Source organism: Sparus aurata, chromosome 12 (genome assembly GCF_900880675.1).
Source record: "Sparus aurata chromosome 12, fSpaAur1.1, whole genome shotgun sequence".
Taxonomy (NCBI): domain Eukaryota; kingdom Metazoa; phylum Chordata; class Actinopteri; order Spariformes; family Sparidae; genus Sparus; species Sparus aurata.
Window position 1 is genome coordinate 16,462,299 of NC_044198.1, and position 27,223 is coordinate 16,489,521.

General features: G+C 40.2%; 3 protein-coding genes across 4 annotated transcripts in view; 2 read left to right on the top strand and 1 right to left on the bottom strand.

The window, feature by feature from the left end:
* The window catches only part of ric1 (RIC1 homolog, RAB6A GEF complex partner 1), a 39,917-nt gene extending 22,139 nt beyond the window's left edge, over positions 1-17,778 (bottom strand). The window contains exons 1-2 of the mRNA XM_030434817.1: positions 17,093-17,778; positions 11,158-11,265 (exon numbers count right to left, since the gene is read on the bottom strand). Of these exons, the coding sequence (XP_030290677.1) occupies positions 11,158-11,265; positions 17,093-17,233 (249 nt within the window). The 5' untranslated portion in view covers positions 17,234-17,778. The remainder of the gene's footprint in view (positions 1-11,157; positions 11,266-17,092) is intronic.
* A 1,390-nt stretch (positions 17,779-19,168) lies between these two features.
* On the top strand, positions 19,169-22,680 carry exosc2 (exosome component 2). The gene is made up of 9 exons (XM_030434758.1): positions 19,169-19,540; positions 20,162-20,263; positions 20,386-20,431; positions 20,545-20,634; positions 20,774-20,839; positions 20,932-21,000; positions 21,140-21,316; positions 21,539-21,667; positions 22,328-22,680. Exons 1-9 carry the CDS (start codon positions 19,419-19,421, stop codon positions 22,406-22,408), a joined length of 882 nt encoding a protein of 293 aa, XP_030290618.1. The 5' UTR covers positions 19,169-19,418; the 3' UTR covers positions 22,409-22,680.
* A 540-nt stretch (positions 22,681-23,220) lies between these two features.
* The window catches only part of abl1 (c-abl oncogene 1, non-receptor tyrosine kinase), a 33,875-nt gene continuing 29,872 nt past the window's right edge, over positions 23,221-27,223 (top strand). For both annotated transcript variants that reach the window (XM_030435940.1, XM_030435941.1), the window contains exons 1-2: positions 23,221-23,782; positions 24,693-25,075. In XM_030435940.1, coding sequence (XP_030291800.1) covers positions 24,949-25,075 — 127 coding nt within the window. In that variant the 5' untranslated portion in view covers positions 23,221-23,782; positions 24,693-24,948. The remainder of the gene's footprint in view (positions 23,783-24,692; positions 25,076-27,223) is intronic.

Genomic DNA, 27,223 nt, shown 5'->3' on the forward strand with positions numbered 1-27,223 from the left:
CACAGTCAAGTTGTTTACTCAAAACCAAGGGATCAGACCATTCCTAAGGATCGTGAAATGGGTTTTTTTGGAGAGAAAAAGAAGGAAAAAACAAAGTTCTGCTGCACAAATCTGTTTTCATTTTTTGGAAAATTCCCACATTTATTTTTGCTTTTTTGGTGAAATACTGGATAATTTGACCGCGCTGGGCCTCAAACAGCTATTTAAATGAAACCATCAGAGAAGTTTAGAAGGGAATTTGTTGGTGGAACCACCGACATCTAACTAGACACGGTTTCTCAAGAGGGGTTGAAAAACTGTATGTTTTATCTTAACAATGTGTGTAAACTCTCAAACCTTAAATAAACCTGTAAGTATATCTCTCCAATACATTTTGTACACTAAAAATCACAATATCTAACTCTGAAACATAGTGAATGAAAAGTATAAAGTAACATAAAATTATAACAATATATAGTTTTCGATCCCAGGAGCTCCCTCCTGAACACACATATTCACAGATTCAGACAAGGCTTCTTTCCCACAGGGGGTCCATTTGGGCTCAGAGAGGAAATGCGAGTGTGACTGGCCTGCTACTGTACTTCAAAAGCATGTCAATTACAGGAGGCAGGGAATCTCAGTGAAGTATGATGGGAGGGGGGAGGGGCGGGAAAACTATTTGGCAACCTACAAGGAACTTCAGCAGTGTCTCCCACTCTCAGCATCTCATCCCTTTCATCTGTAGTTTGATCACACCAGATACATGAAAGCATTCGCACACCCATTCATCTCTTCACGGGACAATGATTAGCTTTACTCGTCTTGTCAGATATGTGAAAAACTGTGGATGAAAGGGATGGGAGATTAAGAGAGAGAGGCGACAACTGTGATGCGTCTCCGGTGACTTGGTGGTGCTCTTGGGACATTCACACATGCAAAGAAAATGATACAGGAAGAGGCAGGACGTTGCTCATTGTCAACTAAAGGCCCAATAAATGCGCAGGCACAAACATACAAAAGGCAAAATGCACCTTGTGGCTCAGTGTGGGGGAGGTGTAAAAACGTCTTTCTTTATGTCCTCCCTGACAAATTGGAGTAGCAACATTAAAGACGCAGCTACTGAACCAGTCGGTGGTGCTCCCAAAAGTCTCTTGTGAGCCTACAGAATAGACTAATGCAATTTCGAACGATTGATGTAATTTCCAGCTGCAGATCCAGGACTGCAAATATGATCAGAGTGCATGTAAACTCAGGTTACAAAGTAAAGTTAGTTGGTGATATGTGGTTTATGACATCTTGCTTTAACCCGGTTTCTCTGAACAACTTCATATCTTTTGGGCAAAGATGTACTCAAAAATATGCCAGACACATAACAGATGGTACTGTAACTACAGGGCAGAAGATAAGGCTTTAGATTTTGTCAAGTTACACTTCCTCTTCCTCAGTTGGTACTTGTACTCAAACCAACTGAGATGAAGCAATGTGTCACATTTAGAAAAAGGGGAACAACCCAGGATTGATTTAATGCTGCTGTACAGACATAAACAATAGAAATGAAGAGGAAGAAGCTGACTGAGAAACTAATCCAGTTCAGGATTGCAAGTCGAATGAGAGATGGTGGTTTTTGCAGAGAAAGTGGCAAGTCAGCAGGAAACTGTACACCATGTAATAGTGTACACCAGGGACTCTCTTCTGCATGTTTAAACAAGCTCCTGAGGTCCACAGAGGTCCTCCTCTGCAGAGATTCCTTTAACTTTAGTGCACCTTTTTTTTAAACTGTGACCACTCATGCACATCATAGACATTAGGTTTGTTGAGCTATGAAACAGTAGCAACCAGCATAAAGTTTTAACAAGTATAAACAGTGCACAAGCATGTGATGGGAGAGGCATATGGGTTCATCTGTAACTGCAGCCTGGCCAAATGTGGCTTGAAAAACACCCCGCGGCCAGACAGTCCTGACTGAAGCATGAGAAGACTTGAGACCTCTGATCCATCTATGTAGCAGTTTATGACTCTATTCTACATTAAAGTTGATTACAGGAGCAACAGTCACATCACTCACTAGTATGCCATTACTGCTACCACTTTATCTTTCCTAACTGGGAAGGGATAATGTATAATTGATAGCTGAGTAAACCGATATGTGACCAGGAGCAGAGCAGTAAAAGTGCACAGCCAAATGTAATGCATAAATTAAGTTAGTAGTAATTTATCAGTACAGTAATTTATCTTTTCTACAAGAAAAGATAACAAAAGATAGTAGGAATACTTTCATTGGAGTTTAGATATGATAGACTAATTTAAAACCAAAAATTTGTACTTTACAGAAATTTAAATGTTCTAAAACCTGACCAACACGTCAGATAAAATCTTACTTTACTTTCCAACAAGACAGAATTCACTGGCTGTGTGATCAAGGAGGGGAAAAAAACACCTAATCCAGTGTGTGTATAATAGAGATAAGATGGGAACCCGAGGGTTGCATCGGTTTACAAAACATAAAATTCTGCAGAGAATGCTGAATGAGCAATTTCATGAGACTGCTTCCCATTTCCAAGCATTCTGCTGTACGAGCAGAAGAAATAGTAAAATATGTATATGTTTTACATCAAAAGTTTTTCTCCTTTACCTACAACGAGTATATTTATGTAAGCTAATAATATATACTTTAAGGCATGTATAACAAAGTCTGTGCAGTAGAAAAATGCACCAGAAAAATGCTTCCTGAGTACTGAGAGTCTAAAAGCAGAGAGGGAACATTTTGGTCTCGGACAGATCCCAAAACACACACATGAAGAGCAAAAAAGTATTTCCCCTGTTTGAAGAACTTCATCCTTTCTTGACTCCTGCCACAGAAAAAGTCCGTCCCTCTCGCTCAGTATTTTACTTTAGCTGTTTCTCTTGCATTCTCGGTCACACACACACGCACACACACGCACACACAGCTAAAGATAGTCCTAGCCATGGTTTTAGAGGGTGATTACGTTAGCCTCGAGGTCTGCAGGGTGTGTGAGCAGCCAAACATCTGGGAAACAGCTGGTAGTTGCATTTAAGACTACAGCCTGGAAGGGTTGCGTACATTTTACATTTGATCCGTTACCGGTATAAATTGGAACTGGTCGAAACATTATCTGCATGGGCACCAGTATTGGAATTGATTAATGCTGGTAGCAGTGTTGATTTGGTGCCGGTAGTCTCAGTTCTGGTATGGGTTCGGTGCTGGTTCGACATCAGTATATTACTGGTGTGGGTTAGTATTGGCTTGATTCTACTACCTCTAAATTGATCAATACTGGTTTGATACTGGTTTAGATACTAGTGTATGTATAGGTATACATTCACTGATCAATACAGTTCCTGAACTGATACCTTACCCGTCTGCCTGAGCACTGCTGGTATTGTTTTGACTATCCCTGACTTCTACAAAGTGTTAACCCTATAATCAAACTACACAGCTAGCGAGGGTGAGAAGAGTTATGGCTCCTTAAGATAAAAGCTAGTCAAAACACTGCACAGCCTGTGCAATGTGTATGGGTCATCATAACCTTCTGCATGCTTTGACGGAAAAACGCCATGTCAGTCAAGTTGCCTTTTCTGGAAGACCTCGTTTGCAGTTCTCTTTACAGAAAATTTAAAAATTTAAATGGACTGCAAACAATACAAAGTGAAAGCTAGCGCTCCATTTTAAACATCAGATCACTTTTTGTCTAGATGCTGAATTTAACTGTATTTTCAGGAAGTCTGAAAGGAGCTTCTAGTCATAAGATCTCACTATGACTTGACTTCCACTGACACCTCACAAAGTTAACAAGGTCTTAACCTATATATATTTCCTGTTAGACAGGAAGTGTGATTGGCAACCCGAAAAGAGGAATGAAAAGTAAAAACACAAAATAAAGCAGTAGCAGCAGCAGCAGCAGCTCACATTTAGAGTGCAACACTGTTGGCATTAATGAGGGATTTCTGTTGCAAATTACGTACGCTTCGTGGTTCTGTGGTTGTTCCAGTCAATACACATTTTTGCCACAAATTAACTGTTTAAACAGACATTTAACACTTTCACCAGTCACGACTCAGAAATAAACCCTGTGTTTGTGGAGCCCAGGAAGTGAGCGAGTGAGTGCCCTGGTATTTTTAAACTCCTCCACCTGCTCCCTGTTGTGTTTGGCTGGGCAGGCCTGGGACCGAGCCTGACTTAGTGCTTTCCCAGTCACATTCACGGCATTCATTCATGTGTACTTTGGCATCACTAAAAGAGGCAGGGATGAAAAGGAAATTCTGAGAAAGAGGTCATTGTGCTAATAAGTTATGCCACATATTCCAATATTTTAATGCAATCATTTCTTTGTTGACATTAACTGGCACGTTAAAGCATTTAGATGACGCCATTAGAGACCTCAGGAACTGTATTTTACTGGCAACTGTCTGGAATTTTGAACTTTGACATTTCCAAAGATTTCACTTCTGCTTTACTTGAACTCATGTAACATTCTATTTGATGATAAACTACTGTGTGTGTGTGTGTGTGTGTCGCTGTAGCCCCCTTACCACCTGATGTATGTTTCTCCCAAAACAGATCAGATCAAACACCCTTCCCTCTTCCATGCTGACTTCCAAACAGCCTCTTGTGGCCTTGACAGTATTTCCTGCAAGTGTTTACTTAAAGATGTTGGATTACATGGACTAACGTAATGTTGGAACATAAAAATGAAAAAGGGAAAAACTGAACTCTTGGCATACAAGGCTGCAACAACTCATTTACATGAATTTATTGGTTGGTTTCAGATTAAGCAGTAATATGCTTAAAAGGGACAGCTCACCCCAAAATACACAGGAAGCGTGCATATACTCTGTGCTACTTTCCTGTAACATTAGCTGAATCAGTGGTGCTAGGTTACTTTACTTCCTCTCTCATTCTGTGCAGTGTCATGGTTTGCAGGTGTAGGTCGTTAGAAAAAAAAAGGTTCCTGCATGAAATTGCTCACAACAATGTCTGTGGATCATCTTGAGTAACTGGCTCATGATTTCTTGAAAGTTGCTGTTGCATTTTGTTTTTTTAAATGTAGTTTTTTGATACTTTGAGCACCAAGAGCCATTTTGCTTTCATATATTCAAGAGAAGGCAGAAGGCATCATTATGGCCAATATCTCCAAAAGTCAGCAACTCACACCAAAACAATCTAGATGGATAAATAGCACTACAGCTAAAGGGGAAAATATGCATTTGATATTGGTGTGAACTGTCCTTTTGAACTCCAGATGTTTGCATGAGAAACTCTGACCCAACAAATTCTAAGAATAAAAAGAATCCAAACATTATGACTTGTTATGCTGAAATACCTAACCAACAGAATATAAACATCTGTTTAGGGAACACCCAAGTCCTCTAATGTTTGGACAACTGCAGTACTATGTCCAGCATTACTACAGACAGACTGTCCCAGACAGACAGACAGACAGACAGGATCAACTGATGAGCAAATTCCTGAATTTTTTTACGTTATTAATAATGTTCAAACTTCTATTTTGAGAAACACTGCCTATAGAAATGTAAATGCGAAGGAAGCTGTGTTCATTCATTGAATCCAATAGTTGTAGATTAGACTAAAATGATGACTCCATAAAAACTCTAAGTTAATAAATGTTCTACTAGAATCACTTTTGAACTCATGGATGCAAGCACACACACAAAGACAAGGCAGCGCATTTATCCAGCAGGCACTAATGATTGTGATGAATCAATTCTCTGTGTGCGGTTTGTTTTGATGCCCGTCTGGGTCTTGGCTGTTGTCCTTGTATGTTGCTGATCACATGGCCTTTGGAAGCCGATTGAGTCATCTGCTGACCCGGGCACTTGCCTTGTGTGAGATTACTCAACAAGACACTTCTTCATACAGTCACCTTAGCTGCAAAGCGCTCCGCTCAGAATCATGAGTAACGGCAAAAAAAAAAACAGATAATGTCATCGAAGCTGATGCATCTTGAAGTTCAGCTGTCCGAAACTGCACCCTGTGCGCGCTGCTCTTTCATTGTGTTACATCAAAAACACCTTTAGTTCTCATTACCAGTGTTAAAATACTTAGAGATATTCTTAATTAAGTCAGTAAAGCTCAAGTGTATCGTGTACCTGCTTTTGTTTTCCTGAAACGAGATGATAATCATTACGAGATACGTTTTCTGTCAAACACAGACATGAGACCACGAGCAATACCAGCTAAACAAATGCCTCTATCACACACTCATCCTTTTAAGCTTCCTGTTTATTTACATGAGCATCCTCAGATAAACAGTTTGATTCTGCTACAACTGCTCCGACTTCTCTGTCTGCTTCAACACGTTTGACGCAGCAGATGCAGCATCCGTCTGCTCCGTCTCTGATTCACAGTATGCATCGAGACATTAGTTCAACACAGACAAGGCTCATTACTGGGGATTACACTTGATGAGAAGGACTCACATTCCATCCTGAAATAAATAACATGCCATCCTGTAAATAAATAACAATTTAATAAATCCACTCTGCTCCCTGAGGGTATCAAAACATGCTTTTCTCTGAACAAGGCCACTGTTTGTGCCGTATTATGTGCAAACAGGGTTCCTACAGCTTTCGAAAATGTGATCACGTTCAAAGCACTTTCAAGCTACCTAAACCAAAATCTTTCAGAATCTTCCTGGTTTCATCATCATCTAAACTGTTACTATAACTGCATCTGTGAAATACAAAAATCTACGGATTTAATGTGTATTTGTCACTTACTTAACTAGCTTATCATATTAACACTAATTGTGAGTTTTGATCATGATTATAATGCTTGCTTGGGGATCAACACCAGATTTAAAGGTGCATGATGTGTATGTATGGATTGACCGACTGTCAAATTCATATTCCAAACAAATAGGGGGCAGCATATCACCAGACTACCACTTACTGCTGTTAACTGTAGCTACCGCTAGCTCGTTAGCTCAGTTAGCCTTGCAGATAGCAGTCGGGACTGGGAGCCCAGAACACAGAGGTAATGTTGGAGTTGGTCGGAGCTAGCTGGTTAGCATGCTTACTTCAGCAGTTCACAGACGTGATACATACTTACATACAGCACCTTTCATCTAACAATGAGTGATGAGTAGGGCTGGGACGACACGTCGACGTAATCGTCGACATGAATAATTTGCGTTGACACGTCGTCCCAAACAGGAAGTGGTAGTACCTGCGGAGGCTGAGAACAGCCCCTCTCCCACAGAGACTCTGCATTAACGCAGCAGTAGTGGTTCGTTTTTCCTTATATGTTACCAACGACAGTTACAGTTACTACGTTACTTTTGTTTGGTCATGTAACGTTTAATTAATCGTTAGATTAGTCGACTAATTGAAAAAAATAATCGCTAGATTAATCGTTTGAAAAATAATCGTTTGGGACAGCTCTAGTGATGAGTGAACACAGGAACTTCCCCTTTATTTAAATCTTCAATGGTGTCAAAGAGCAGATAGCCTTTTAATCATTTACAAAAATGTTTATATGTTTGTAGATAGCAGCGAGTAGAGCAATACATAGATCTGTTCAAACAGCAAAAATGAGCAAATTAACCAAAAAAACGAATATCCAAGAAGTGTTGTTATAGGACAATGATTACTGAACAAAACTTTCATTGTAGACAGTGGATATATGGTATAATTAATGATACTGGTTTATATTAGCATTTCTCTGTTTAGTTGTACAGTAAATGAATTAAATTCCGTAAATGTGCACATTTACATATTCATTCATTCTAAATACATAACTAGACCAGAAAATAATAAGGCTGCACAATTAATTGAAATATAATCAAAATCGCACTAGGGCGAAGTGCAATATCCAAATTGCAGGAAGCTCATGTAGCCACAGAAACTGTTTACATCAGTATTCATTATTCGGTATTATCTATTCAGTATGCCCTCCATCTTTAGACGTTTGCCTTCCCAACAGACCTGATTCAAATAAATGGGTCGTTATCAGGCTTCAGCAGAGCTCGATGACATGCAGATCATTTGAATCAGGTGTGTTGGAGCAGAGAATCCACTAAAACATGCAGCGAGGCCCCTGAGGACCAGGACTGAAGAATACTGATATACATATTTACACGAGAAATCATTCACTCTGTTGTCTCCTGGCGTCTCACACAAGATGCAAACAAATGAGATTAGGATAATTGCTTTTCAAGTAATAATATACTTTTGGTGCACATGAGTGATTTTGTCAACGAAACACAAGACTGTACTGAAAAATCCAGCAATTTTCAAGGAATAGATTGAAATTAAAGTATATTCCTAACCTTGAAAAAACTACGGCTAAAATCAAGCACTTTCTACACTATGGACCCTCTGCACGTAACACTAGCACAGTATACCTTGGATTGCTGGGATTTAAGCTTTAAAGCAATGTAAGTGTATTGATTATCTGCCAATGCAATGTTTCAAAAAAGCATAAAAACTGATGGCTGATTTAAATTGCAACACCTCTTTATTTTATGTTAAAGCAGGCATATGTTAATCTAACAATGCTTCCTAATTTTCATGGGTGATAGATATGCTCAGGGAACTGAACTTCAAACAGTTGATGATCCGACTGGAGGCGTGACAGAGGAGGAAAGGTCTGGCTCAACCAACATCAGTAAGCTTGTGTGGGCTTACATACACAAACATGCTGGCTGCAAGAACATCGACATTTCATCTCCATGGAAATGAACATGAATTTTTAAAATCACGTCTTTTAAGCTTCGTGGGCTGATAATTTGCATATCGTTTTTTTGGTTGAGGGTTCTTCTTCTCCAGAGTTTACCTAAGGTGGGGCTATAATGACGGGAAGAAAGATCCCAACGGAGATATTTCATGATTATTTCAACAGGAATAAAAAAACAAGCTGACACACGCTGCTCCTCACTTTATCTCATTCAGCGTTTGGGTAAATCTGTATTGATTCACAAAACCCACAAAAAATGAGGCCTTCTTTGTCCCCCAAAAGAGCTGAGGTAGGCAGATAATTTTAGATAGCCGTATCTGTTCCTGGTATAGAGCTCACCCAAGAGCCTGACCAGCCGAGATTGAGATCAAGGTTCAAGGGCAAAGGTGACTGATACCCGCCTTATAACCAATTCTCTGGCTTTTGAGATTGTAAAGTTAAGACATTAAAGCTGAACAGTAAACATTTGTGATCAATAAACCACAGAACAGAACTATTGTTTTACTTTGATAGAGAACACTGTTTCACTGTGAGTTGACTGACTCAGTCACAGGACAAAGTATGACAATACTTTAGATAAAGAGCAAAGTGTAACTAAGGCATTCAAATATTATCTCCAAACTTTAAAGGCCAGTTTGTTCAGTGACTTTTATCTACTACAGACGGACTACTGCCTTTAAGCAATTTCAGGATGTTACTGCTGAACCCTGTACCCTTGAATCTTTTTATCGTCCCCTGTGGCACATAAGGAGACAGTGAGCTCTCTTCATCATTCCTTACCCTCGACGGCGTGTTGAGCCTCTCCGAAGTTAACTTCACCTTGACTGGCTCATCTGTCACAGTTCAGCGCAAGGTTGTTTTTTTGTCTTTTCTTATGCCTGGAGGAATCCACTGTTGAACTTTAACTGGCAGTAACTTGAACAGCGAGTGACAAACTTTCAAATGCCGCAGTATTCGCCTAAAGCAGCACATTCTGAGCTTAAACTGTTTTGGAGGTGGACACTACATTCCTGCAGCATTAAGCATCAAGCAACTTGCGGTCCTCTCACTTTATACCTATACTAGTTGATGACCATGAAAGTCCAAGGGTGTGTAGTCTCAGGAATCATACAAATATTCCTTTTTTTAAACAACTAAAACCTGCAGTAAATCAAGAGTTCCCAACAGATCCCTTAAAAGGAAATTGATAATTGTAAATGCCGAAACCATAGATTATCCTGATTAAGAGAAAAACCTGGGAAAAGACTCAACAATCAACTATCTTTCTCTGAGAAGTAGTTTATTGTTGCTTTAAACTGAGTATACAGTAGCGATTAGTAGTTTGTGAATATTCTGATCATATGGGCAGTATTTACTTGTAGTTGCAAATATTGCTGCACTGTTACAGAGAGACTAGGAATTGACAAGTTTATTCATACTGAATCAGTTACAATTCTCCCTTTACTTTCCATTACAGTTATTTGTGGCACCTTAAGATGAAACTTCACTTTGCACTAACACCTTTGCTTACTGTGTGTTTTTTTGTAAGCGAAAAGTGAAGTTGCAACATGCCGTAGAGAGTGAGCTCAGGGAGTGCTCTTCAGTTCCGCTCTCGTTGCCACAGGAATACCTTTCTTGTATCTGGAGCTCAGCATAACAGCAAAAAAATAGGACAAATGCTGCCGTTTAGAGAATTGCAGCCACACTTTCATTTTTCTCTTTCTGGCATTTGTCATGCTTTTTCTGCTGTGATGTGCTACAGTTACAACTGCAGCTGCTTCTGTGGTTTTCCACAACAGAAGGATCCTGTTAAAATCCTATTGTTGGTGTTCGATTACGGAGGCTTCTTCTACCCACCAACTGCAATTCTACCTGCAGTAAGTCAACTTGCTAACAAAATGAGAAGATACGGAGTTACTGATAATGGAAAGCAGGAAGAAAAACAGGTAAGACAAGAGAGAGAGAAAGCGAAAGAGAAAATGAGGCGACTCCAGGGGACAGTCAACCAAACATACAACACCTGAAGACCGATGTTACAGAAACAGCCAGTTATGCAGCTGTTTACATTATAACTGCACTGTGAAAGGCTGGTTTGAGGATTGTATGGATGTGGATCATGTAAAGATTTCCACCAACATTGTCATACATACCATTATTTTAAAAATTACATGAAACACAATCATAGTGTTGTTGCTTCTCATGGCTTATATATGATATAATGCTGAATTTCTACTGATGTGTAAAATGTGAGAATAAAATTTCTGGGTCCGAGTGTCAGTACTTCATCTGGAGTGAACAAGAAAGGCACACTTGTTTTATATTACAGAAATTAGCAGTCAATTTCCCAGTCATAAGTATACTATTTTTGAAGTAAGCACGCAAGTTACTGTGTATTTAAACATGTTGTATTTACAAGACAATGGACCACTAGGGCATCAATCAAACTGCAAATATAAGATGAGAAGATGGAGTTGTGTACTTACGGCTACAGCTATCATGGAGTCGTCTGGTTTCCATTCTGCCTTCTGGTAGAAGCCAAACTGGGCCGCCGCCTTTGCAGACTCGATATAGCTGACTATCAAAACACTGGGCTGTGGGTGGGGAACAGAGATATGGGAAAGAAAATTAGCACTTTTAACATTCTGCATTCTCCACATATGATTACAAAAAAAACACCAAGTAAACGACACAACCGAGTATGTACTTCCACTGCCAAAAAGATGTCTCATGGTTGAAATGAAAGACATAAGAGTTTCATTTAAATAGGTTTTGAGGTCTGAATGTTTTTGCATTGCAACCTTTTTTTTCGCCAGTCATTTCACTGCCTCCAATCATAATGCTTCAGCAAAAAAGCAATACAGACAAGGTGCAAAATTAAAGTTCACCCATTAAATGGGTAGTGAATGTTTAAATTGTACCAGCCACTCAAAAGATGACCAGTGGGTATCTGGCTGGTGGGTGAAGCAAATCAACATGTATTTGGGTGTTGACTGGTGCGAACTTTGTGCCCTGAATACAGATGCAAATTCTGTCCTGAAATAATGAAATGGTTATGAAACCCGGCTGTTGCATTCAATTTGAAATTTCAGCCCAGCAAGCAAACAAAAACCTTCAGAATGCTGTTCATGCTGCGCAACACAGAAAGATGAACAGGCGCGCAACACAGACAGACTTCGCCTGAGGCAGTTGCCCTTAATATGCCTCTACCCTTAAATCACCGCGGCAGATATTTATCTGGATCACAGAGCAATCATCACTACCAGTTCATTTCAATCTACTAATGAAACACCACAAACAATACAATTGGTGTTTATCTACAGCTAGATGAGAATAACCAAGTTATTTATGACTGGTTAACTTCAACCAACAAATTGCAACACCAGCAGGTGTTAAAACAGCTGTTGAAGATGAGCAATGGTGATAAAGTCAGTTTCTGAAGACCAGAAACAGCTGGCAAAGCTAAATCTTAAGAACCAGTGGAAATCCCCGGCCGACGATTAAAAGTTTATTCATGTTATAAACCTGTATAGCTTCACTTTAATAGCAATGATTAATACTGAGGCTAAATCAATACCTACTGAGTCATAGTGAAAATGTAACAAGAGCTGCATGACTCCTCATTTATTTTTCAGCAAGCACACAGCATTGCCGGTAGGTCTCGTAGCATTCTGGTGACCTCTTTTGATTCAGTCGTTAGTTGTTAGGAACTATTTTGATATTAGATTTTTTATTTTTCCCCCCCCCAAGAAAAAAAAAGTCACATTTGTCTTTCCAGCTTCTTAAGTGTGGATATTTTTTGGTTCCCTTCCTTCTCAGTGACAGTGAAATGAGTATCTTCAGGCTGTGGACAATACATGACATCAGAGGATGTTCGGTTAGACATGAAACAGTCCCTGCACAAGATTAGCAGGGCACTGTGCACTTAATGGCAATTGGTCACGTAAATATGTCTTGTAATTCCAGCTATGCAACATTAGACCTTGTACCCAGTTGCAGTAATGAGAGAACAGGTTGTGTCTCTTTCGTAGCATGAAATCTTTATGGTGCCAATGATACTTGGTGAAGCTTGCTCAGTGGGACACAGAAAGAGAACCTTCTCTTCTCGTTGGGGGTTGAAATAATATCAGACTGCAATCAGAATAAACTCATTAGGCGTTCTGTAATTTAAAGAGGGGGGAAAATGAGAGGTAGCCTGTGTGATTACATTTGGGAACTGGGGATGAAAACTGTTCAACATTGTGGCAGCTCCATAGAATCACATATGGTGCAGTCTCACCAGATGGATAGTTTTGTTTTGTCTCTGTACTGTAGTGCACTGGGATAAAATGAATGAGGTTAAAGTGCTGATTTTGACCATTATCATCACATCTGATCTATGGAACTCCTTTGGAGAAATCATCTATTCGAAATCATATATATATTTTACTAACTGGCATAATTGAACCTAATGAAAATCTTAAAAATAAGCTTAAAGGTATTCTGGTACAAAAAATAATAATAATAATCATATACTGCCTTCATTTATGGATTACATATTACAAAACCATTCAACTCTTTCTCTGCAGCTGCACTAAAAGTTAACTGTACCAAAGTCTATCTTGGCTTCCTTGGTCATTGCCCTCTACCTGAAAAACACTCATATTCCCTCCATTCTGTCAGTCAGTAAATTAAAAGCTGCAACAATTTGTTCATTAAATCAATTAGTTGTCAACTTTAAAATGAATTGGCAACTTTTTGGTCATTTACTTGTTTGAGTCATTTTTAAGAAAAAATCTAAAAGTTATCGTATTTTAGCTTCTCACATGTGAATATTTTCTGATTTCTTTCATCGCCTATGACTATAAAATTAAGCTTTGGGTTGTGGACAAAACAAGACATTTGTGGATGACATTTTATGGATTCAACACTACATCAGTTGCAAAAAATGCCTAAAAAACAAAGAGCAAAAGGAATAGTGAGAAAATGAGAAAAAAGTCAGGATTTTCTCAAATCAGCTATCAATAACTTGGTCATTACTTTATATCTATTGTTATTAGACTATTCAAGATATTGTTCATGTTTGTAAAAGTCACTCAGTTCATCACCCAGCACTGCAGGCAGGTATACTGCCCACTAACATCATGATGGACCTACCAAAAGAAAAAGTGGCCCTGAGGGACCTGCGTATGACAACATCCCAAACAAATAAGCAGTTTACATGATTTAAACTGATCTTAAACTTAAATAGTTTAAGAGGTAATACTGACTCCAACTCATGCATTACTCCTGCATTGCCATTTCCCATGCTCTTCCACAATTACACGCAGTTAGTTGGTGTAACAGAAGAAATCCCAGGGGAGCATAAAGGATTTTACACACACACACACACACACACACACACACACAAACTTAACTATGGCGCCACCATGGCATAATAACACTAACACCACTACCACACGACAAACTCCATTCCTCTATTCCTAGACACCGTGAGCAGCACCACGCAGCCGTGGCGGGGCGACATAACAGAATGACTACAAAGCTAAGCCACTGTGCTACACGGATTAAGAAACAGTGCCTCAAATGAGCTAGTCTGGCGCAGGCTGCACTGGACGAGGTCGAGGATAGATGGGATTAGAGAGAATAGACCTGTTGGCAAAATGATGGCTGAAAGCACTCCCAATCTGAGAGGGGAGGGGGGAGGCAAATTTCCAATCACCACAATTCACCAAGTAACTTGAAAAACGTGCTACAGTATTTTTAAAGGGAAACATGCAGCAGAACAAATTATTTATGTTGATACACTGAGTCATGCTATGATATGAACCAGGACAGTTATTTGTGTTATGTTATTTACTTTTATGTCGTTTTTTTTTACCTTTAGACTCAGCTATGGCAGCCAAATAAACGAGGAAATGTGTGTCAGATAACTATAAAGGCAGTTAAGATCCATAGAGGACAAAATTGATGGTATAATGACATTGCAATCAATGATTACACACACTATACCTGATCTAATATCCCATTTCGGATATTATATTGATATGCAAATTTGCCATGTTTGCTTTAAAAATGTATTTAGAAAATGCAGTGCTTGAGAGAGTTAGAGTTGTGCTTGACAGTAAACTTAAGTGACATAATGGGTACAACAGATGTGAAAGGTGCATGTCAAGAGGAAGACACTGCTTCGATCGACATTCCTGACACGATCCTTTTCCTGGACGCCTCATTGATACTCGCAGCCAGGCAAACTTCTTAAGAAAGAGGGGAAGGAAAACATGGTCACATCCTGTGTGGCCCTCAGGAAATTAGCAGTGACCCCGATCCATTGTTACTACAACTCACTAATATACAAGCTGTGTGGAACGCAGACTGCTGTAAACACTGTCCTCAACTGCAAGTTATCAAATCAAACAGCTCTTCTGCTTATCAGCATGGTGAAATCTGAGATATTCAAATACACGGAGGAACAGGCGTGTGCAGTTCATAGTAATCACAGAACAGGGCTTTACTAGGAATTTCACTGGACCTTTCAATTACAACAGCTGCTGATATACTGAGCCTGGAAACACGGGGGTTCCCCGGAAACAAATGGCATCATGACAATATTCTTTGACTCAAAGTTAAAATATACTGCAACCAAATCAATAAATAAAGATAAAAGGAGAAAAAAGGATCTCATCGGTGTTAGCTGCCACAGAAGCCCTTAGAATTAAATTAAACTTGAACTTAGCCTTCAGATCATTTGTGACGGTGTGCTTATGTCTGATTCATAAAAGACGCCAACATGAAAAAAAACCTTGCTTAGACATGTTGTAAGAATTCCATTAGTAACTTACATGCATGTGATCTGTAAATCTCAAATCAATTTATACAGGTGTCATGTGTGTTGTAATTCCCCCTTGATTAATGCTAGCAGAAATTAGGGTTTAGTCTGGTGTAGTCATGGACCATGTAGATGATAACTAACATTTTGGAAGGCGAGCTGGTATTAGAGATGGTAGAGGATATCGAAGCCAGGCAACACATATTATTAGGTGGACTAAATAGTGGGTTGACACACAAAGCCAAACACACAGTTTGTGAGTGTATCAATGCTACATATTGATCTAACCCAAGTTCACCACAGCCTTGGGACACATATGCAATATCATGAACAACATAAACAGCAGGACATTCACTTCAGTAGAAACTAGATTTGGCTTCAAAATAGAATCAATACCCACGTCAAAGTAAGGTTTTGTAAATAACTATTATTATGAAATTGCTTTAATTTGAATTAATTCATTACTTTGTAAATAACATGGTTTCCAGCTTAAGTCATACTTAAGCTCAAAACTGATTGCTCGTCCATTAAATGAACAAGTTCCTAGGTCAGTTACACTTAATAAAAGGGTTCAAGGTTTAGAGAGGAAACCAGTTTCAGCATTGCACCCTTTTTTTCGTATCTGTTAAATTCATGACTTGCATTCTACTGGTAAATAGCTTGTCTCAAGATTGCTGTCATAATAAATACAAAAAGAGATCAAGCCCACACTGGCCATTTAGAAAACAACAACTCATCAGCGCATGAAAAGAACATCTTATTTTCAAGCCACTATGAAACGCTCCTTCTGTATTATACCGATGGAGCGACAAATGGGAAATAAAGGGATTAAATGAAGGGGCAGTGTGTTTGTTTACGTGAATCATTCAGCTGTGACCTCAGCCTGAAAGATGTGGCATTAGCTCTGAGCTGCTGCCTGGCGGAACATACCACAACATGCGGTCAGACAGTGAGAATGTGTTTTAAGCACTGCTAAGAGAAAAAAATCTCGAGCTGATAATGACTGAAACTTTGAGCTTTTTTTTGGAGGCAGGGTGATAAAAAATAGAAAATGTCACTAAAAGCACTGAATATTCCCGAGAAACTCGATCCGTTTACTCTGCGTGACATTCATCAGGTGGATCCGTCAGCTCCTGCGGCTGGCAGGATGGAAATCCACCAAGCCTTTTGTCATGAACGAGGTAGTGAATGAGTGGAACTGCACACATGAAACAGATACAACCATGCTTTCGTAATGCGTCACACGTATGCGGATATATTCATACTGTTAAGATGCGTAACAATGTAAGCGGTCATCTGTGTAAAAGGTGTGTTGGGTGGCACTGTGAATCAAAGGGAAATCACAAGCAGGTCGTCCTCCATGTTTATTAATTATCCTTTTAATAAAACAAGAAGGGCAGACGGCCAGATTGCCACGCAGTTGATTTTGATTAAAAAATAAATGATAGCTGTTTTAGTTGTTGAATAAGCAGAAAACAAATCAGGTACACTGTGCGCAACATGTTCAGATTAGCCTAAATGACCGTGGCGCCGCTGCACGCACTGTTTTTGTCCGGACAACACAGTTCATGACCGAGCCGAGGGGCTGCTGCAGCCGGTTGCCTCAAACTTACCCGACTGAACCAGATGCTGAGCTGGGTCTCTGACAGTACGGCGAAGTAAAACCTCTGGGAGCTGGGCTGGATGTGAAAGGGCTCCTCTTCACTCCTCAGCGGACAAAGCAGCCTCCGGGGCCAGCCGGTTAGAAAATACATGACGGCAAACTCACTCCGCTTCGACACTCCACAGTGTCGCAATGCCAGGATCGTCGGTGCCCCCCTTTTTCCTCCGAAAGTGTTTTTTTTAATCCAAGCGAGTCATGGGTGCCGTCTCCGTAAAGGTAAAAACTTTAACTGGGTACATGCAGTCCCAGTGTTTACTCTGGTCGAGCTATCGATTCGCGAGAGCCGTGGAGCAAAAGATCCCAGCAGCCGATGAGGCTACACGGCTAACCCTTGGCTAGCATCGGCTTTCCAAGTTGAAGCTAATGAGCGGTCCAAGGCAACGACTGACCGAAAACAAAAACAACCAGGGCCGGAGGGACAGCACACAGCACCGAACGGCGAACTGCGGCAGACAAATGGGTCGATTAACTTTCGCTCCTGCTGCCGTGTCAGTTCGTACGGTGTCTGGACCAACGGTGTTTAATAGCGGTAAAGCGTCCAGTTTTCACTCCTCTGTGCTCCACCGTCGCCATCTTTACAAGAGTCTGCCCGACTCAACGCTGATTGGCGACGACAGAGACGTTTGCGTGGTGTTGACATCTGACGTCACCGCCCCGTTATGTGAGCCCATGGTTAAATACAGTTGCGCAGAGGACAACATGGCTCAGTGCTGACATCTGGTGGTGTAAATGAAACCATGCGGGCAAAACACATGTCCACGATCATGTCTCGATATATTCATGTACTGTGAAATGTGACACAGTTTGTTTGATTTTTAAAAAAATGTGATTTAACCAGTCATGCTGCAACCTGTCTCATTCAAGAGAATATTAGAGTTCTTTCAAAGGGCTTATCATATTTAAAAATCATAAACAAATATTAGTTAAAGTTAAGTCACATATACAAAACAGACAACCTACAAACCTGAAAGGATTAATTTCAAGCATATTCATGAATAAAAATGACCTAAGTTATATATGTTAAAGATTTAAAGAAAAAACAAGGCAAGTTTATTCGTATTGCACAATTCAGACACAGGGCAACTCGACGTGCTAAACAGGGCCATAAAAATACATTAAAAGATATTAAATACAAATAGGGAGACAAGTAACAAAACATTAAATCTAGTTGAAACAGGTATAGAATAGGTTTAAAAGAGACAAAACGATAACAGTTAGAGTACATTTCAAGATATTGATCAAAGCCTTTAGGCTTCAATAAAAGGCAATGTCCCCAGCCTTGATTTGAATTAGATGAGATTCGGAGCAGACCTGCAGTTTTCTGTGAGTTGGTTCCAGATATGTGATTCATGATAAATGAATGCTGATCCTCCTTGTTGAGTGTTGACTCTCATGACTGGAAGCAGACCTGCACCTGACAACCTCAGTGGTCTGGATGGTTCACGTAGCAGAGGATCAGAAATATATTTTGGCCCTAAACCCAAACATGTATTACTGTTTGTTGTATTACTTTATGACGATGTGTACTGGATGTGTTGAATAATGTTCCAAACCGTATTGTGCCTCTGGGACGCTTGAAGCACTTGGAGCAGATGTATATGAATTTGTTCACGTTCTCCTGTTTCCCTTTCAAAATCAACACCTTTGGGTGTTCCTTCATTTCCGAATCACACTATTATTATGGCCAAGGAAACGTTGAGGTAATTGATGTGAGAATTAGTCCAGGGCCTGAAGTGATAATGATGAATCATTCAGCAGGTTTGTGTGAACACAGTCACTGAGGAGGAGGTGTGCAACTGTCAGAGAGGTATTAATTTATGATTAAAAAAAGATCATTAAAGGCAACATTAATGATTCAGTGCGTCACAGGGAATTGTGAATTGTCGCCCAATGTTTTGTTTTGTTTTTTTTTACTTTATAAGGAAAAAGATTAAATAAAGGCAGGATTCTATAAACTGTAGTACACATCTCAGTTCAGCAGGAGGCGGTAATTGCGCAGAAGTAGTAGTAGAAGAAGAAGAAGAAGAAGAAGAAGAAGAAGAAGAAGAAGAAGAATTTTAGCTTAGTAAGCTAAATGCGACAGCTAGACTCTTTTGATCATTTTACACGTTCACTGAGCTAATGTATGTGCTACAAAGCTACTGGTAACTGTATTTAGAAAAACAACAAATTAAAAGCAAACAGTCAGACTCATTATCAGTAGGCGGCGGTACAACACATATCGTTTGTCAACTGCCAGGAAGAGAAGAAGAAGAAGCAGCAGCAAAAGAAGAAGCATGGCGGCTGACATGAGATTACCAACTATTCGAAAAGCAGTTTCTTTATTTGATTCTGCTTCCGAACGAAAGGATCTGGTGGTCCCCGGCGATGTTATCACTTCAGACACCGGTTTCATGAGGTAGGCACTGGTTCTGTTGGTTCAGCGGGATGTGATCGGCTCCTGGGGCCGCACCATGTTGTCATGGAAAGAAATAAACTGAGAGGAGTTTGACGATCTTTGGTGCTGATTCTTGTACTGATACTTTAAAAAAAAGAAAGAAAAAAAGATAGGCCAAGCTTGACAGTAAACCATATTTACTCTTAAAAAAAAAAGAAGAAAAACAACCATGGAGCATATTTGAAGTGAGCATTATCAGGAGATAACAGTGAGTTGGAAAGGCAGCATCATTATTCATTCTGCAGACTGCACTAACTTTAAATCACCTCCTTAAAAACGTTTTGCTCATTTGTACTCAATATTTTGTATTGTTCTTTAACAGTTTATGTAGATTTAGACCCTAAGCCCTGCCCGTGTGCTCTGTCATCATCAGTGACTAGAGTACCTGTATCTGTGTACCCACCTGTCAGGCTAAGACAAAATAATGGAGGTGAAATGGTGATAGGGACTCTGAACACTGATCAAATCAGTATTTAATCTTTTAACATTGTGGCTCTGTTGTCAGTGAGCACTATCTAACCCAAATGTATCTTCCTACATTGCTTTTTAGACTTACAACTGATTATCATTGTTTATCCCCAGGGGTCACGGTACCTATGTTGATGAGGACAAGCTGACAGCGTCAGTCGCCGGAGAGGTGCAGAGAGTAGACAAGCTGATCTGTGTCAGACCACTTAAGACCAGGTAAGTGATTAACTTGAGAGTTACAAAGTCAAGTGTGCCTTGTTGATTTTAATTTGTTTAAGCGGTGCTATTTTTGCAGAAGTTATGTGATTATAATCTTGTTGTATGTTATTGTTTTGCAGGTTCAACGGTGAGGTTGGAGACGTGGTGGTGGGCAGAATCACAGAGGTGAGGCACAGCTGACACATCTCCTCTCAAGCGTGATATCTGATGTATTAAATGTATCCCTATAACATATAGCTCCAACAAGCTGTCTGTCTGTGTTCTGGTGATATGTTTAGGTACAACAGAAACGGTGGAAAGTGGAGACAAACTCCCGGCTGGACTCCGTCCTCTTGTTGTCTTCTGTCAATCTGCCTGGAGGAGAGCTGGTGAGATGATTGCTCAGTGTACTTCACTGTTAGCTTGAACTAGCTCTGTCCTATAGGAACATGGGTTGGGACAGGGAAATCTGTTTAAGGGCAACTTTTATTGATTACTTCAAAAGTTCATCTGATGTTTCTCTTTCAGAGGAGACGATCAGCAGAAGATGAGCTGACCATGAGAGAGTACCTTCAGGAGGGAGATCTCATCAGTGTAATTCACAGTACATCATAGCCTTTCATCGGCTCCTCCTTTGTGTCACTCTCATTTATAATGTTTGTGCTCATCTTTTCTTGTGCTTTCAGGCAGAGGTGCAGTCTGTCTTCTCAGATGGAGCGCTATCACTTCACACCCGTAGTTTAAAGTATGGAAAAGTAAGTTATTCAAATGTACAGACTGACTTGCAGAGAGACTTTCATAGGGATTTTGTTACAAAAAAATAAGCCAGCAATACTTTATTGTCTTTGCCAAGTTGACCCTTATATCCTGTCTCAACTTTCTTTGAAACATCAGTTGGGTCAAGGAGTGCTGGTTCAGCTTTCTCCTTCTCTGATCAAGAGGCAGAAAACACATTTTCACAACCTGCCGTGTGGTGCATCAGTCATCCTTGGGAATAACGGCTTTGTGTGGTTGTATCCTACACCGGAACACCTGGAGGAGGAGGCTGGGGGCTTCTACACCAGCCTGGAGGTGGGACCAAAACAAAGTAGCAACCACAAGTAGCAGTGTTTTGTAGTTTCACCAGTAATTATATCGCCGAATACACACTCAGATTTCATTTAGGTGAGGCTGACGACTGATTGGATTGATATCCATTTACCTGGTGTTGTTCAGATACCCTTGAGTAATTTGAAAATGGGAGTCACCTAATTAGTCTAAATCTACTGCATCTCTTCTCTCTTGCCCTTTCAGCCCGTCAGTCTGGCAGATCGAGAGGTGATTTCACGGTTGAGAAACTGCCTGCTGGCTTTGGCTGCACACAAGGTCCTTTTGTATGACACCAGTGTTCTCTATTGCTATGAATCGTCAGTTCAGCACCAGGTAGGAAGCCTTCAGAAAATGTTTGATGCGCTGTTGTCACTGATATCAGTCGTTAACAGCATGTGATTCATCATTGCCTCACAAATGAAAAACGATGGCGACGCAAAGATATTGCAATTTAGAAAAAGTGGACTTCTGTGATGTATTGTGCCATCTGGTGGCCATATTGGAAATCTACAATCATCAATGATACATTGCAGTTCTCAAAACAGTGTGACATGGTTGATTTTATTGCTCTTTTGGGTGGGCAAATGATGACCTAATCAGTAATTCTTCTCATAAATACTGCGCTTATGTAATATCAGCATGTTAGCTCATACGCTGTCATCATATTATTGTTAACACATCAACGTGGCATGCTTCATCGTGGACACGGGCATTCGTGTGCAAAGTTTTAGCTATCTAAGCCCAGCCAAGTTGTTTTATGGGCTGCCGAGCAGCTGCAACTCATATTATAATTTCACAGTCACAAAAAACAAAAAGATGTCGACTGTTCCTGCTAAGATCATTGAATGAATTGTGAGAATTTGTCCATTTTTTTAATGAAGATTTTGGTGTGTAAATGTTGGTCACCAGGATCCATACAATGTTCGTGATGTTATACCAGATATTTTTCTGTGCGACTGATGTATAATTCTCTGCTTTATACTGTCTTTGTAGGTAAAGGACATCTTGAAACCAGAAGTAATGGAGGAGATAGTAATGTTGACGCAACAGAAGCTGTTGGAACAGGAAGGTTAAAGAGCATTAGTCCTAAATGTGACCTCATTACAAAACTGTGATCACATCAAGCAGCTATGTCAGTGACGGACCACCTGTATCAGAAGACTTAACTGGTCTCTTTTTTTTATTTGCCTGCTAATGAAAAGGGTGGGTCGCTTTTTACATTCTGCAGGAATCACATGAGCAGCTGTTCTTAAGCTTTGCAGAGGTATTTGTGGAACACTTTTTATAATGTGTGATGTTATACAAAAAAACTGTTGTATGCAATAAATTTTCTATAATTTACAGTACTTTTCAGTGTGCTGTCTTTTTGAAAAAATGATGAAACGGAAAGGAAAAAGAGGTTTTAGTTCAAATGTTATGCAAACTTTTCCCACAATATATATATATTACATTGATTTGTTCACTGTGACACATCTGAATTCTTATTTTGTGTATTTTTGTTGGCCAAAAATAATGCGACACATTTCATTTGGCTTTCATTGCATATCCATGCACATGTATACGTGCATCCAAATCCCAATGTCCCTAACACATTTTTGACAGTATATTTAATGTATTTAAATCTTTTTTTTTCCCCAAACATGAATGTGAGTTGGAGGCTGCGTTTGTCCCAGCTCGTATGTTACATAGCTTCGATGAAACGCACCAGAATGTAGAAATAAACAGAAGTAAAGTAAACGTTTTAAAGGAGAGGTTTCCTCTGAGTATGTCCCCACAGTGCAGTTGGATTTGCTCTGTCCTCCTGCGCTCCCAGCATAATAAAACCTTTGCTCAGGCCCCATGTACTAGCCCACGCACGCACGTGACGTCACACGTCGCCCCACCCACATATTTCTGTAAACCACCTTGCGTATGGAAGTATGGCGGCACCAGCGACTCCACTACTACTCGGCCAAAGTTTATTGCTCAGATTTTCACGTGAAAGCGATGAATAAGTACGCGAACCAGGGGCTCGGTAACGAAGAGCTCGGCGACTGTAAACAGAGGAAAGCGTCTGCAGAAAGAGTCGTCGGTCTCCGGCCGGCTGAGTTTCCTCGATTTCTCTTCACCTCCTTGATTGAAGTGCCTTTAGTCCGGGTACCACAGGGGAAGAAACTCCGCAAGACGGGAAGAGTGGACACGGAAGTTTGAAACAAACTGAACACTCTGCCTTTGGAAACACTACCTGAAAAGCATTAGCTTCTGGCGACAAGAGATGTTTTCCGAGACGTTTAAGTGCACTTGACCGACGTTTATGACCAGCGTGTAAACAGCTTCCCAGCGAGATCCAACTGTTGAGTGCTCGCTGCGCTGCATACCACCAGCTAACGTTAGTTAGCTTCCATGGCTACCTTCAACGTTAGCTTGAGGTCGCCTGCTAACCAACGATATAACTGTTTCTATGGCCGCGTAAGTATCCATATACTCTTGTCTTCACTCCACAAGTTTAAAACTACGGTGCAAGTTTAGGATATGTGATAAACGTCTGTCAATTTTCGCTTTAGTGCTTACTACTGATGGTGTAATGTTTATGACAATGCTGTTGTAATCAAACAAGCTGCCCAGGCACAGTAGGGTTAGTAATAACAAGAGTTAATGCATGTATGCAGCTTCAGTTTTATATGTCCTCCATGTTAGTAGGATGTGTGTGCCCAGTTGTGTGTGTAGCCTGCAGGGTACTGAGGTTTAACAATGTTAGCTTGTCATTTAAATATCTTAATTTGCATTACAAAGCGGAAATTCAGTGGATGGACACGCTATTTATAACAGGGAAATGGGGTTGTATACACAGGAAGCACAGGTAATGAAGGTGTACTCACAACAAACAGAAGGGTATTTTTAATAAGTTTATCATAAAGAGAGTTATTTGTCTCAGAAACCTATCAGACAAATGTGCTTGGATGTATTTTAAGCCAAGGATGCATGTGTTTATTTCACCTCTTCACAATGAATTTGATTGTGTTGCAATCCAAGTGTACATCAGGCTCATTTGCACACTTTGTAAGGTGCTGGAATGCAGTTGAGAAAATGATATTGTTCTCACTGACAGTATGAGGAACCGTGTGACATCCTCCACACGCATTTATCTGTTTTGTGAGAATGTGGTTTCGGCCTCTAGGCATTCTTCGAGATCAACAGTCATCTTCATGTTGACTCAATCTTGAAGAAGGCCTGAGGGCAAAAATGTCATTTTAATAAAAGATAAATGCATGTGGAGCTAGAGTGTGCGCAAGTGTTTTCCTGCTCTCAAGTCCATAACCCTGGGTGTGCAATACTAATTGCTTTTAATGAAGTAATTCTCGATCATTTCCCCCTCCAGATTACTTTGAAATGCCTTTCTTTGACCTCTGAAGCACCCATGCTCCATTAATGCACTATAAACAGAGACATACTGGAGTAATACGGATCTGCATTGGTGACCTGCATCACCCACACTCTAGGAGAGGACAGACTGATCCAGGGAAAGGGGTTCTTGTCCTCTCCCCATCCCTTCCCTGCCTGGTGGCCCACTGTTGGAGGGTGAGCAACTGATACCAGCTTGGAGAGTCCCGGCTGTGGCCTGGCACCCTGCCCTTATGGGGCAGCAGCCGGGAAAGTTTGTAGGGGACCAGAGGAGACCCAGTCTGCCGGCCTTCATCAAGGGTGGGAGGAGGGAGTCGTCACGCCATGGGGCGCAGCCCTGTAACGTTTTCGCTGTGCACGGTAAGAACAAATTTTCTGATAAGAGCCTTCTAAGGTTGCTTGCTATTGACAGCTGATTTATTTGTTGAACGGTTATTAGCTTCCTTATTATGTCATGGAATGGCATCGAAGCCTTTCGGACCATCATGTGCCCTCACTTGGCTAAGGATCAAATACTAAGATACCTTTATGTCTTGTGCTTCTTTTGTCTGTCTGCCGCTTTATGTCTTTTCGAACTGAGTTACATATTGAAAATGAGTAGATTGGACCTGCCATTGTACATACTTGGGGAAAGAAGTGGATGGCACTGTTGTGAAGAAAAACCTAAGAATTCAAGTTGCTGGGGATGTTAATGTGCTTTAATAGAAATCACAAGAGCGTACAAAACAACACTACTGTGGCTGCATCATTGAGAGCGCCGCTTGTCAGTTGAATACCAGACTTGCTTGCTTGCTCAACCTGGAAGAAATAATTAAATTGTAACTTCTTATAAACTTATAAACTTACCCTACATTAACAATAGAATTTGCTCACGAAGACATCCTTTGTTGTCAAAGTTGACACATGGTGACCTGAGAGATGGTATGATGAGCCTGTGCCTTTGATTGGAATTTGTTGTGATCCGTTGTCTTGAGTCTTGACCAATTTGTTTGCAATTTGTTTAGTAATGCTACACAGGCACTCCGGACGTCTTACAACTGCTGGCATGGCAAACCAGTGCCACATTGGTATTATCTTGGCTGACTTGGTATCTCTGGCATAGTAAACTGATTTAGAAATGAGTTGCTCTTAGTGGGATGGAGCAGTTAGGGTCACACAGACTCTGCAGCAGTGTTCTTTTCTGTCACATCCACTGTGGTTTGTTTGAAATGTTTTGAAGTCACTCAAACACAAACAGACACACACACACACACTAGTTTTTGGTTGCTAAAAAGTAACTCAACCCTAAATCTATACCTCTGTAATGTCGGTTTAATTAAAAAGCATGCTTGTTTTTGCTGATATTACAGTAATTAATTAATTAATTAAAGTAACTTTTGTTGTTTTTTTCTTTTGACTTCTGATTACACTTTATTCCTGTTTTTCATCTGGAAATATGTTAATATGATAACAGTAACACCTCATATGCTGCAGGTTAAAGAATCTATCTTTTTGTACATTTAGAACTTTTGTGTAAATTGTGAGTTTGATTTTACTTTTGCATCTTCAGTGTTTTATAATGTCGACAAATCCACTAACAATAAAAGTAATATGATGTATGCATGTTTATAAACTGTTGGTTGGAGATATCCTAGCAATTGGTTTGTCTGGAGTCCATGACAAAACATTTAGACCTGAAGCATATTGAATTAACTAATGTTTCTTTATGATACTAATTCCAACCAGGAAAAGATAAATCGACTGCTCAGAGCTTAGTTAGATTGCAAAGTCTGGTCTTTTAAACAATGAAAGGCTAATGTCCCATCAAAACAGTCATACCAGTCAGCTTTAAGCACGGGACACACAGTAAAAGCAAGTTTGTCTATGCCTGCTTTTACTGAGCCTGCCTTGACTGAAGAATAGATGAATGGGAAGTCAGAAAGAATCATTAAAGAATACCTCAACATCTATGATGTGTAAAAGAAACTTTTGTAGTGTAGCAGAGCTCAACAGTGCCTCCTCCTGTGTTCATACAGGATGGTGTGCAGTGTGTGCGCTACAAAGTTCTATAAGACATCCTGGACCACGTAGAGAAAATACAGGCTGTGCCTGAAATTAAGGCTGCCACTAATTTGCAGATAGTACTCTCACTAAAATCATAATAATAATAATAATGATAAGAGGACTACAGATTTCTTTTTTGTCCAACCAACTCGATCATTTTAGTTTGGTTTTTTTGGCCTTTTATGGCTTTATTGATAGTACAGCTGAAGATATGACAGGAAACAGGGGGAGAGAGGGGGAGTGACACGCAGCAAAGGGACCCAGGCTGGTGGTCGAACCCGGGTCTGCTGCAGAGCCTCAGCACATGGGACGCGCGCTCTACCAACTGAGCTAAACGGCACCCCACCAACTAGATCATTACGATCAAAACATACTGTTAAGTAACTATGAACATCTAGTAAAATAAAATATGATTATATAGATTGTTTTGGGTAAAAGAATTTGTTAAACTTTATGTTTTACAAT

Bases quoted from the DNA above. Each gene is read 5' to 3' on its own strand.
- exosc2 (XM_030434758.1), top strand. From the start codon at position 19,419: ATGGCGGCTGACATGAGATTACCAACTATTCGAAAAGCAGTTTCTTTA. The intron at 20,432-20,544 runs GTGAGGCACAGC...TGATATGTTTAG, and splicing joins TGGTGGGCAGAATCACAGAG to GTACAACAGAAACGGTGGAA. The intron at 21,317-21,538 runs GTGGGACCAAAA...TTGCCCTTTCAG, and splicing joins GCTTCTACACCAGCCTGGAG to CCCGTCAGTCTGGCAGATCG.